Source organism: Apis florea, unplaced genomic scaffold (genome assembly GCF_048593485.1).
Source record: "Apis florea isolate Af1SG1 unplaced genomic scaffold, ASM4859348v1 contig_1615_pilon, whole genome shotgun sequence".
Classification (NCBI taxonomy): domain Eukaryota; kingdom Metazoa; phylum Arthropoda; class Insecta; order Hymenoptera; family Apidae; genus Apis; species Apis florea.
In genome coordinates this window covers 2,547,033-2,560,101 of record NW_028256416.1, presented here as the reverse complement: position 1 = coordinate 2,560,101, position 13,069 = coordinate 2,547,033, and the positions used below count along the sequence as shown (strand labels likewise).

At 42.4% G+C, this 13,069-nt stretch overlaps 1 protein-coding gene across 3 annotated transcripts in view; it reads left to right on the top strand.

The window, feature by feature from the left end:
* The window catches only part of DAAM (disheveled-associated activator of morphogenesis-like protein), a 46,745-nt gene that overhangs the window by 15,788 nt on the left and 17,888 nt on the right, over positions 1 to 13,069 (top strand). Inside the window, exon 1 of one of the 3 annotated variants that reach the window (XM_086905221.1) lies at positions 8,255 to 8,922. The exons of the other annotated variants lie outside the window; for them this stretch is intronic. Within the exon in view, the coding sequence (XP_086761347.1) occupies positions 8,884 to 8,922 (39 nt within the window). The 5' untranslated portion in view covers positions 8,255 to 8,883. Of the gene's footprint in view, positions 1 to 8,254; positions 8,923 to 13,069 lie in introns of those variants that run through there. 3 annotated transcript variants of the gene reach the window in all.

Genomic DNA, 13,069 nt, shown 5'->3' with positions numbered 1-13,069 from the left:
GCTGTTCCCATTCGCTCGATCCGACAGGAGCTCGGACGTACTGGCAGCAATCCAGTGTGACAGAGGGGAACAGAGGTAATCGTACACCACCGGCCCTTGTCATTCGAGTTCCTCCTAATTAAATCATCGCTTCTTCTTACGTTGAATTCGTGAGCAGGGAAGAACCGGATCGATCGCGAATCAAGCAAGGAAGGGGTGAACCGAAGTGCGTTCTCAACGAAGATCAATCTTCTCTCTAGCCGGGGACTGCTTGAATTTCACCGTATCTCCTTCTTCTTACTTGGCGGAACGACGAATTCGTTTCCCTTCCCCCGCTTCCTATATATCACTCGTGCTATTATTGATTTCGTCTGGGCCTAAGGGTTTCGTGTCTCCACCCACGAGGAACGAATCGAGTCCTCGGCTCGTGTGCGTCGTTCGAGTGACTCACTCGAGCGTGAGATTCAGCCGCGAATTAGGAGCGCGTATTTCGTGCGGCCACGAATGAAGAAAGTTGGTCGAAGATAGACGGATCGAGAGAAAGAAATTATATATATACGCGTTAAGAGCGGAATACTTGCGGTATTGAATTCTAAAGAAAGAAAAAGATTTTAACGCGATATTTCATGCGTACAATGATTTTAATAAAGGAAAGTCGCGATGACACCAAGATATCCCCCCTCGCGAGTTCCATAAACGCGGTAGAAAGTGGATTTGATAAATGCGAATCGCCAACTTCTCTGCACACTTTTGTACACGTGTCCCCGTAATCGTCGGTATAGAAAACGAGTTAATTCGCTAACCGGCCACTCGTGAATTCATCTTTTCACGCGAAAGCATCGAACGAACATCGAGCGATACATCGAAAACTGTAGCCAGCGTGCAGCAAGTTCAACGAAAGAAACGAAGAACGGATGATCTATCGGCAACCCGTCACGAGAGCACTTTATCGTTCCAACTTTCAAAGTTCTTTCGTTCTAACGCGCCGCCGGTTCCACGCTGTCGAGCGCGAATCGCGCAGATGCCGATTCGTAATAATTCTATTTTACGACTTGCGGAACGGCTTATCAACGGCTACTCTAATCTCTCAGAGTGCGGCAACCTATCATCGGCGCGCCACGGCATCAGAGAAAGACCCCGGGCAGGCCTTCATGCGTGAAATTTTCGCCTCTCCTCGAAAGAGACGGAAGAATGCAACAAGAGGAAACGGGGGAAGAAAAAGAATCGGGTGGTTCAAGAGATAGACGATTTATAGCCGCGCGACGGTGGGGAAAAAATCGCGACCCACTGACCCACTGGGATGGATAAAAGAGTGATCGAGTGGCGAGCGAATCGAACCGTTCCTGCAACCGGCCGATTTTGCATAGCAACCGATTTGTTCGCGCCTCTCCTTCCTTCCCTGTGATTTTCCTCGATCCTCACGATAGATCTGATCTAGATTCCATAGATGCATCGAGCACCCTTGTCACGAAACGCCTTGCCACCATGATTCGTCACGATGATCGGAGAGAAAAGTTGGTTATATGTTGACGGAGTAACGAAAATCTTTCGTGTTTCCGTGTGTTCCGATTTCTTTTTTCTTTTTTTCTTTTTTCTTCGAACGAGCTTCGAGCTACTAGACTTCGCCGGTTAATTAAGAGCGGTTGTGAAGTGGAAGCCGGGCCCTGACTTTCGAGCAGAATAAAAGGTATTGAGTTTTAAGGCGTGCCTGTTCTCTTGTGTACCATTTATGTAGTATATAGACTTATAAGGTCTTGGAGTTGTTTAAATCATCGCCCAGTGGACGTTACGTCTCCACAGGCCCGTAGCTTACGTTTCTTTTATTTTCGAATGCGTGACCCTTGAGATTTATATTCTCGTTCTCTCGCGGAGAAAAAAGAAAACGAGAAATATCTTTTAAATTAACAACGCGTGGATTCAATTTTTTTTTTATTCGATAGTTAATTTTAATTCGAATTTAGAAGAACTTAGAAAATAAGATCTCCTCCCGAATTAAACGATTAAAGTAACATCGCGATTGATACACTCGTTTTCTCGAAAGTTTTACAATTCAACCGTTGTTCCAATCGTCGAATCCAACTTTTATCGAAAACTTCAGCCCCAATTTGGAAATATCTCCATGTCCATAATTTATCGAACCCGTAAGAAAAAATAATATTCTGAATATTCGCCCATACGAAATGAAACCGTCTATACGGCTGACTTACGCCTGACCGTGCCATGAAATCGCAATTAGGCGCGATGCAGATAGGCGAGTCACGAAAACAATGGTAACGAAGCGACGATCACGTAGATCCTCGTAGATCGACCTTTCGGCACGCCTGTCGAATCGAGAATGCGTCCCCCGCATCGGAATCGGGCACCGTTAACGCCGGTAGTGGCCACTAAATTTATTCTAAAATACTACCGAGGTCAGTGTGCCATGATTTTTATCGAGCAACAGGTGTACGACGTGTCGCGATTGTTTCTCGTGAAAAAAAAAAACTTTTCTCTCCGATGATAATTCCCGCGGATTCGTTGTTAAAAAATATTTCCTTTCCCGTGAAATTAAACTGAAACTTTGTGAATTTTTTAACGATACTTTCTACCTTGTTTCATCTTCGAAAAGAGACGCGATAATTTCTTATCCAAAATTATTTACCCATGAAATTTAAATAATAACTTAGTCTTAGTCTTCTAGCTAAATAGCTTTCAAATTTCCAATCCAATCTCATCATCGTACAACAACGATCGATACGAGGAGATGGAAGAAATATCTAATAGCGAGCGAACGATTCTCGAGATCACGACCCAAATATCGCAAATATCACGAACGACCTTTCGTACGTGTCTCCACGCGATGTTTCCTCCAGCCGTTGTCGTTTATTACGGTAATTTCTTCCCGTAGTTGTGCTGGCCGCGATTTCCACGTCAATAATTTATATTATAACCCACGTAGTTTACTTCCTTCGTTCTTGAACCCCGCATCACGTAAAAAGCGCGCTTCCTTTCCTCGGCATCGAACAATGCCGATATCTTGTATCTCGCTCGTCAGTGCTCTGTATTCGTAGCCTGTAAAACGCAGTAATAAAAGCGATAGCTCTCCTTAAGATCAATGTTGCTCGGACAAAGGAACAGAGCGTAACTGTCCTCTCGTATGAACTTTGAAAAACACGGAATAATTTAACGGTAGTTCGGTCCGAGGCGAGCTCGGTTTGACACATGTAAACCCGTAATATCTTATCCACGAAGCATCGTGTCGGACAAAAGGTCCGGAACGTGCAGAAAATGGCTAGCAGCCGGGAAAAGGCTACGAAGGTGGCTTGCCGGACGTTCGGTGTCCGTGAAATCGGCACGGACGGCAGTGGAATAACGAAGCAAACGTTTGAATGAGCCCACGCGACGCTCCACACGCCCACGATCGATACTACACAGTCTCTCGCGAATCTTACGATCCTGCCTAAAGCGTCGTTTATCACGGCCCGATGAATAATATTCGTTTCGTATCCCGCTCGAACAAAAGGAAGAAAGTGGCGATAAAAATTACAACGTCCCCAAATGTTTCCAAGCTCGTTCGATATTCCGCTTAAACGGCGTAATAATGGAACGTGGTGGCCGTCGTCTGTTCTACCGTTCTAAAAGGCAAAAGGCAGACAGAGATGGCGGCGGCGAGAGGGAAAGGGAGGTCCAACTTAACGGGTCTTTCTCAGTAGGTCGATACGTGCAGTAGTTGACACCGATTAGGACCTCGAAATACGTATGTATCGCGGGTGTATGTATGTATGTAAAATCGACCCATAACAAAAGAGGAACTTTGTCGAGCTTTATACAATATTATACACAGCACGGAACATCGTGATAGCGATTTATTACAATTTTAATAGGTTCTAGATTTGTCGATCGATCAATTCGTCTCTTTCCTTTCTTTTATTTGTCGACTCTCGATTGATATTTATAAAAAATTTGCGATATTTTCAAAAAAATTACTTTAGAGCAACGCGATACCAATAAATTTGCTATCGGGCAAAAGATCATTGTAATTTATCAACTTGTTTAAAAAGAAGAGGAGAAAAAAATTTAGAAAGATTTGTTACACGCGTTCCATTTCGAAAATCGCCTTATCTCGCACGATAATTTTTTCGAAGGACATCAACGAAGTGCACCACTTAGGCGGCAAGCTGTACACGCTCGTGCGTGTCGAAGATTCAAGTCGGTTACCTCCGAATGGGTGGTCCTCGTCATCCGAGGATCATCCGAGGGGGAGAAGGTGAAACGTGGACTGGAAATTTACGAGATTATCATCGTGTACAAATGCCTTCGCGCTATAACACGTTCCACGTTAATTGTTTAGAGCCGCGTGTTCACATTCGCGCCGGTTTTGCGCGCGTTTTCTTAACGTCTTATTGCGCGTCTTACATACGGTCATTGAAATCACCGGGAAACGCGTAACATTCGTTCACAAGCGTTGTGAATTTAAACTAGCATCGATTACCGCCAGTCAGTCAATCGGTGCGTGAGCGTGAAAAATCTTTGACAAATGCAATTTCACCTAGCTCATAATAAATACGTCGTTAACGGTTCATTGTGTTAAAAATCTTTATATAGATTTTCTATTGGAATTTACGTTTCCCCCATGCAAAATTGATTTCATTCAATTTACGGACCAAGAATATTTTTTTCTTATCCTTTTTTTTTTCTCCCGTCCAATTTATAACGATATGAAACGTATTGCGGAACCGTTCGTGCGCAACTCGTGACGATTACGGCCACTTGTAAAGACTTCCGCTTAATGCGGACGCGCCATTAAGCAATTATCCTAACGACTTCGCATCATCGATTCACGCGCTAATTTCCATTTCCATGTATATCTCTCCGCTCGATAAAATTAATCGCGGTTATTGCTATTTGTTCCATTAATTACAGGTTATACAAACAACTCGCTGGAAGAAGGAAAAGGAGCTTCGCTCTATCCAGCACACGACTTTAATTCCATCGAAATATCCTCGACGAATTATTGGCCATCGATCGAACGAAACATATATATATATATATAAAGTTTGTAAAGTCGTACACACGTTTTTTGAATCTCGAAATGGAAGTGCTATGCCTATGTCACGCGACTCGACGTGGCTTAATGGCGGTGGCTCTAATCGATCGGGTCGACCTGTTTGCCCGTGTTATCGCAGGAATGCGCGTAAAGGCGCGGGCCGGTACAACTTTACCAACATTACCGGTGAAAACGAGGCGGAGAAACCTTCCTCCTTCTATTTCCACCTTCGGTGCACCGCGTCCCCGCGGGCAATTGCCTGCCTCTAGTTGGTCGCAACGCCGACTTTACGATCGTTCGATACTTTATGGGTGTTATTCTTTCGGGTGTAGGAATATCGCCGTGAAAAATTGCACGGACATGACATTGACAGGAAGTGACAGGATATATCGCGACAGGTTTGCTGTTCATGGTGTTTTTAAATGGCCGTCGTTAACAGTAGAACAATCAGGCTTGAGTTTAATTTGTCACGCGTGAATTATTATTATTATTATTCGTAGAATTCGAGGGAATGGCGAGATCGAATAAATATTACGATATATATATATACACACACCTCTTCCCTTCGTATCTTCTCTATCCTTCTTTTCTATAACTTGGACGTTAAATCGAAAACAAGAGTACCAACTCTTATCATCGATTTACGTCTCGATCGACGAGACGCGTTAACGACCGATTAAACGAAACGATCCAAGCTCAATTTGGATCCAATAAAGTCGGGGATTGCGCGGCTCGTTCAAAGGCGTAACTCGCGAACTCCGCGTCGACTCGGCTCGAATTAACTCGATTGAAACGTCGCCGTGGCTCGTAGGACCACCGCGACGAAGAATGTGTGCCCCAAGGCCGGCGATCGAGCGTCCCAACCCTCCTCCCCCGTGCAAACGGGGGAGGGGAATCTCACCATCACTCTCGTCTCCTTTTACTCGCAGAAAAACCAGTCGTCCACCGGCGGGAAGAAGACGAGGGAATGCATTCCATCGCAAGGTTGCAACGACACAGACGCAAGAACAAGGACGATTTCTTTTCCTCCGTCCCCTCGTCTCGGCATCCTAATTCGAACGAAACACTTCCCCTTCCTCTTCACCCATCCTTTTTTTTTTGTATCTCTCTATATCCGTGGAAGGCCTCGCTTCTCGAGAGCACGTGGCACGCGTGCAGTTTGCGTTTTCTTGGCCGACCACTGGTTCGCCGCTTTTTACAACTCCTTCTTTGCCCGGCCTCCGGTTTAAGTACAATGCACGCGCAATCGTACTTGATCACCAAAAGGCCGCGGAAACGGACTCTTGGTCTTCCAAGAGAAAATGTTAGGAATTTTCGTACCTACCTGTTCTTTATCGTTTTCGTCCCTTTTTCTTTCTATTTTGTCGTTGGATTTCTGGCTTTTGGCTTGAGACACGCGTTTCGATCGTATCTCGATCCGCGTAAACGATACGCGAGCTGTGGAGAAAAAATTCTTGGTAGACGAAGGATTTGCGGAATTGTCGACAATGTCGCCTCGTTCCGGGAAACTCGACTTGTATTTGCAAGTACAAATTCTCGTTGCGTACGTGCTTACTCTCGCGTAGATTCGCAACGTGATGGCATCTGGCCTGATTTCGCTTCAACCAGGAAAGGTTTATAGTATAAAAAAACACGGAAATCAATAAGAGAAGATATTAGGATAATGTTTCACTTAAATTTTCAACGTTCGTTATTTCTTTGGCAAGATTCGAAACACTTGAGACTGAGTATTCGAGATTCTCGATAGGCTATTGATAGGCTAAAAACAAAAGTTGAATGATATTACTAAAGCATTGATATTACAACAAGTTAAAACTAGTTAAAACGATTCATACTTATGAAAATTGTTTTTGTTTTTGCAATTAATGTACGTAACGTAGTCGTAATTCGATACCTATAGATTTTAGATAACGAATGTACACGCATTGAGAATTGAGTATCACGTGTAAACTTTCCTCCCAGGTAATAAGAGAGGTATTTACTCGCAAAGTATTTTCGCGTATATTTACCGTGCTGATAAATTACACATTCTCTTGAACATTCTGAGCCCGTGTATAAATATTCATTCACCGAGCAAAAAAAAAAAAAAAAAAAAAAAGAAAAAACTCCAAAAGCATCATCGAAGTCGCTTTTAAAATTTGGGTCGTTCACGCCCATCCCGACCGACTTAATCTCGAAACGTCTCCGCTGTTCGAAAGCTTTAGTGAAAAGTATTCTGCCGAATAATAAAAATCTTTCAATCTCGTATTGAACTTCTACACAACGTTGATTCGCGAGAGCTGCGCGTTTGTAATTTCGTTTAATCAACGATCGATAGAAACATTGGAAAGTCGTTGGATTGTCTTCGAGAGATTTTATTTAATATTTTATTTCGTAGGACACGCGACACACGTGAAATGAAAAATGCTAAAAATGAACATTTATTCGAGTCTTAAATTGATTTGTTAAAACTCATCTCATCTATTATACGAATAGAATCGAAAGATAATTTTGGAAAGATAGCAGAGCGGAACGTTTAATCGTATTCCTTATAAAATTTGCGTATATATACCCATCATGTTCAAAATTTGTCCAAAGAAGAGTGGAAACATTGTTCAAGTCTTAAATTGATTTATTAAAAATCATCTCGTCTATTATACGAATAGAATCGAAATAATTTTGGAAAGATAGTAGAGCGAAACGTTTAATCATATTTCTTATTAAAATTTGCGTATATACAAATTATATCGTATCGTAAAATTTCACATTGTTCGAGTCTTAAATTGATTTATTAAAAATCATCTCGTAATACGAAGGAATCGATATAATTTTGAAAAAATAGTAGAGCGGAACGTTTAATCGTATTCCTTATAAAATTTGCCTATATTTAAATTATATCGTGTCCAAAATTTGTCCAAAGAAACATAGAAACACTGTTCGAGTCTTTAATTGATTTATTAAAAATCATCTCGTATACGAAGGAATCGATATAATTTTGAAAAGATAGTAGAGCGGAACGTTTAATCGTATTCCTTACACGAATTATACCTATCGTGTCAAAAATTTTTGCAAAGAAGCGTGGAAACATCGTTCGCTTCCGCGGCCACTGTTCTTCCGGGCATTAAACGATATCGGTCGGATGGTCAGTCGAAGATTAAGGTATACGTGGTGAGCAGCTCCCCGTAGCCAAGTAGGCCCCCCTACCTTTCAAGTCGGGAGGCTCTCTGTGTGCACCTGTGCAGGTTGAGAGGTGTTGTGTTTTCACCTGGCAGTTCAACCTACAATCGCGAGCAAGAAGGTTCCGCAGCCGCGATCCTCTCTCGCGTTCCATGCCCGCCACGAGCGCTCCTCGAACCGAAACGCTTTTCGCTTCTTGCTTTTCTTTATTATTCCCCTCCCTGTATGTTTGTTAACGGAACGAGTGGTGAAAGGAAATTCGAAGGAAGGAAATTCGGTGCGTTGAACGAGAATAATGTGAGGAGAGGTTAATATTCAGTCTCGCCAACGGAGGTTGTTAAAATAATTACGCCGAGAACGAGGTAAACAGGGTAATATTAAGAGGCATCGGTGAAGAAGAAGAATTTTCGTGAATCCTTTGGATATATAATTGAAACTCGATCGGTGGCTTCCTCCTTTCATGGGAGCCGGTAGAATTCTGGAGGTTCCATCGGATTTTTCTTCGAATGCTACTTCGAATGAGATCGAACCTTTGGTGAAATTATTCCGCTGAAACGCGGTTGGAGGAACGTTCGGTTAAGTTGGATATGCGTAACTTGTCAGTGGTTGTGGGAAAATCTTGATCGTCCCGGGAAAAAATCGATTCGTGCAAGGCATTGACCCGTCGAGGAAGATACTCGTTTCCAGGAAGAGAAGAAGATCATCATCGAGTGGCAGCAACGATGGACACTGTATTGGAGAAGATGGGCAAGCTGAATTTGGTAATGTTGCTCGATTATCGATTTTTACGAACGATTTAATCAAAGAAATCGGTCCACTCTCTCTCCACGAAGAATCTCGTTTATACCCCGTGCATCTCCATGCAGTTTTTGCCCTCGTTTCCTCAACGGAAATATGAGTTACATGATCGTGGATTCCTCGAGAAAAAAGAAATAAAAAAATAAAAAAGAATCTATCTCTTCACTTCCGTCGATTAATGATCGGTGGAATCGAAGCGCAACAGCAACCGACAATCCGATGATAATCGTGTTCCAACCGGATTAATAAAGTGTGCCTGGGATCACGACGACATCCATCATCCGGTATAAAATTATACAGTGAATTTCGCCGTGCATTGGAAAATCGCTCCGACTCTGTAATCGTACGCGCATATCTATATAGTTATCCGTGTCGATGATCTGGCGCTCTATCTGGCCTTTTTTCTGCCCGCTTTCTGACCGGGTTCGACTTGCTGGATGTTTAGCGATTACCTCGTTACGATCGACTGGTTCAAGCTTGGCTCGATCGTTTCTCGCCCGAGGAATCGCCCAAAGGCTCGATACTCGCATGTTCCGAGTACGAAGCTCGTGGGTTTCTGCCCACCACTATCCGCGCCAAAGCGATAGCTAAATTGCTACGAGAGCACGCGCTGGCTTAAAAAAATATCGTTTCGTATTCAGAACGAGAATATTACGCTTCTTTCGGGGAAATTTCGAAATCTAACACCGTATTAACGAACCGATGATGAAGATGATCGAGATGTGGACGATCTTCGTGTTGAGGCATGTCGAGACTCGTCCAGTCGTGCGCAAATTGTACGTTGCGGAATCTCGTCCTATACGGTTTAATCGTCCTTGATGCGGTGATTTTTTTTTTTTAAGGAATAATTTTCTCTTTTTCCTCTCGTCTTTTTTCCTCGTTACATTTATGCCAACCTGTTATGGGAATCGTAATGGAAAGGAGAAATCGTGATTATTAACAATGAGATCGATATCGAAAGAGAGAATCTATGAGAATCTTTTTTATGAGGATTCTTATAAATAAGTGAAAACCGAATCTCGAGAAAAGATACGATAGACAGAGGTGCGTGTAATTTTGCTCGTTATATCAACGTCCCCGTTGAATATGCTACGATTATGTCTAATTGAATCCCGCTAACTAATTAATGTTAAATAGCCTTCATCGAACGAAAATTTACATGCGTTAAAGCAAAGTGGAAAAGAGAGGAGAGAGAGAGAGACTTTCGTCAAGCTGCATTCTCTATGCATCCCCGACTTTAATTAAAAATTATACGAGCAGATGGAGGAAAAAAAAAAAAAAGAAATGGAATCAGTTGCTTTGAACGGTTCTCCTCACGCCATCCATTCGTATGCACTCGTCCAGGCGCAAAGAATTTTGCATCGAGCCTTATATCTGATTAGATTCTAATAATAAAAAAAAAAAAAAAATCGCGATCGAAACAGTTTTCGGAAGAAGCATAAATATCACATTCTTGGTATAAAATTTGACCGACTTTTAGAATCATTCATCTTTTCGATGATCGAAATATTGTATTGAATCTTCAAATGTATCTTCATATATGGAGATGCAATCGAGTATAAGCGGTGAAACGTGCTGTAACAATGGTTGCGATAAAAAATAGTTGAATTATCGCCTTCTCCGTTCCTCCTGTTCGAACAGGTATTTTTTTTCCTTGCTCTCTCTCTCTCTCTCTCTCTCTCTCTCTCTCTCTTCGACGCGGACTCTCACCAAAGATATTCGGCGAGTGAAACTTTTTGGGCGCCCTTCTCTCTTATCGATTCGAACCGGTCGATGCGTTGCGTTCCATATCCGGAGCGAGTATCGCAATCATTCGGCATAACAGAAGAATAGATCTCTCCTTGCTCTCCTCCTCACTTTCTCCCTCTCCCCCCCCCTGTTTCGTGTTTACGCGATACTGTTTCTCGAACTGGCAAACAGAACTTCTCTGAGAAACGGGAACGATCCGATTCCTGTTTTTTTACCTCTTCCTGAGGAGAAACGGAATTCTCTTCAGTTTAGCCGCGTTTATACCATCAAAGGGAAGCCAGTTTGGATTCCTAGACGGAATTCGGTTTTAGCTCGGTAAATAGTCTAAATCGTAACGTAGGAATTCCTTGAGTTTCCGCCCATGGAAACCGGAGTCGGACACACCGAGTATCGATTTTCTTGTTATCCGTTATAGCTGGTACGTTCACTTTTATGAGCTTGCAGCGGAGGGGAAAAAACGTTCGAGGGAATGAACGGCGATGAAAAGAACACGCTCCTTTGTTATTTGACATCGAAATGCCGATTAATTTGAAACTCGTTGGTTGGATAACGCGTTCACGTAGCCGAAACGTCATTCCTTCGAATGAACGGTTGGAAATGACCGTTTTAGGAAAACCAAATTTTCACAATGCAAATGGAAAATATCGTATTGCTTAATCTGTAAACATGTTTTTCTTACTCCTTGGTTGGCTGGATTCAAATTTTGAAATCGGAGAAACATTTTTTCGCTCTCTCAACTCAACTCTCTTCACCGATCATCCAACCTGTTAAACATATGCCACGCTTCTTCGTCCTTCGTTCATTCTCCTTCCAACCGTAAATCGTTGGATTTATGTCTTTTTCAAGGGGAGTGGAAAGCTTGTCTCTGGATTTTCCTTTTCATTTAAAATCTTTTAAAGAAAAAAGAAAACTCGTTGAAATTAGAACGAAACGAAAGAAATAATCGATGCAAGAAAGTTAAAAAAATTCGCTTCGATCAATTAAATTATTTTTATCTTTGGAAAATAACTAAATATTTGTAATAAAATAATATTCCATCCCAGAAATACATCTAATTGACGGTCCATTTATCCATCGGTGATCAAAACCGTCCATTGATATCAAGCTGTCAAGCTGTAGCTGTTGAATAATTGTTACAAAATTGTTGCACAACACGAAAATGACGAGAAGAGACGAAGATATCTCGTATCTCGATTAAACGTTATTTCAGTTCTCCTTTTGTGAAAACGTGCATCCGATACAAGCGTGTATCGAACGGATCGAGAGTAATCGCGTGCAGCCTGTCTAATGACGCCGTTCGCAATTAACATTCTCGAATGATTCACGAGGCAATCTACAATGACAAATTGCACGAGAGTGTTTAACGTCGAAATCTTTGATGGCCGGAGATACGTGAAGTATAAGTTCCGATAACCGGTACCGGCGAGATTCGACGTGATGCTCTCGTTGCCTCTTTCCTCTCTCTTCCTTCCGTTCAGTTCAATTCAGTTTAACTCTTAAAATCGAATATTTCGATTTCGATCGGTGTCTCGGATTCTCTTCTTCTCTCTTTCCAAGTTTTGTCCACGATGACGGATAAATAGAAATGGTTGGACGATTCGCAATTTTCTACAAGATTGTATGATATAAGGAGGGATCAGAGGTAGCATCATCAGATTTCGTTTTAAAACACGCATCGAAACAATATTGATATGAGAACTCGATTTAAGAAGTTTTGATCGAATAGAAATTTGTTCCATCTCAAATCGATCCCAGTTTCGTTTCCAGCGAAACGAAAGCTCGGCGTAAATGTCACAAGCTACTTTCGAAGGAGGGGATCGTGATCGCTACAACGTTGTTTCCACGGATAAATTGCCTTTGTAGCCTTTTAATTTCAACCAGACACCGCGCGTAGCAATTCGAAGCGAGCCACGCAGATTCTATCCTATCCATTTAACACTTCGATCCGTAGCTGCCCTCGATCGCTCTGTACATCGCTCTATCTAAATATAAATCAAGCGAAATGAAACGGCTCGCGCCATTGCCGACGCCGATCGAAATTAGAATCTCCATTCCGCCGAGTTTCTCTTCTAAGGTTAATGTCATAATTGCGCACGCACGATGCATAATCGAAAGGCATGCCTCGATCGCCCGCTTTCTTCGACCACTCTTGAGCCGATCTCTTGAGAAACTCTCTCGGCGAACGATACACCATATTTCGATCGAGTATTCCACGTAACCGTTACAATAATTAATCTTCGATAATGTTTCTCATTGATCGCCGTCGATAGATGTAATCTCGTTCATATTGTATCGGGATTGTATCGATCGAATTTTCACCACACTTTTAGTTCCGCAGCGGAGACCACGCAACGAGCCGAG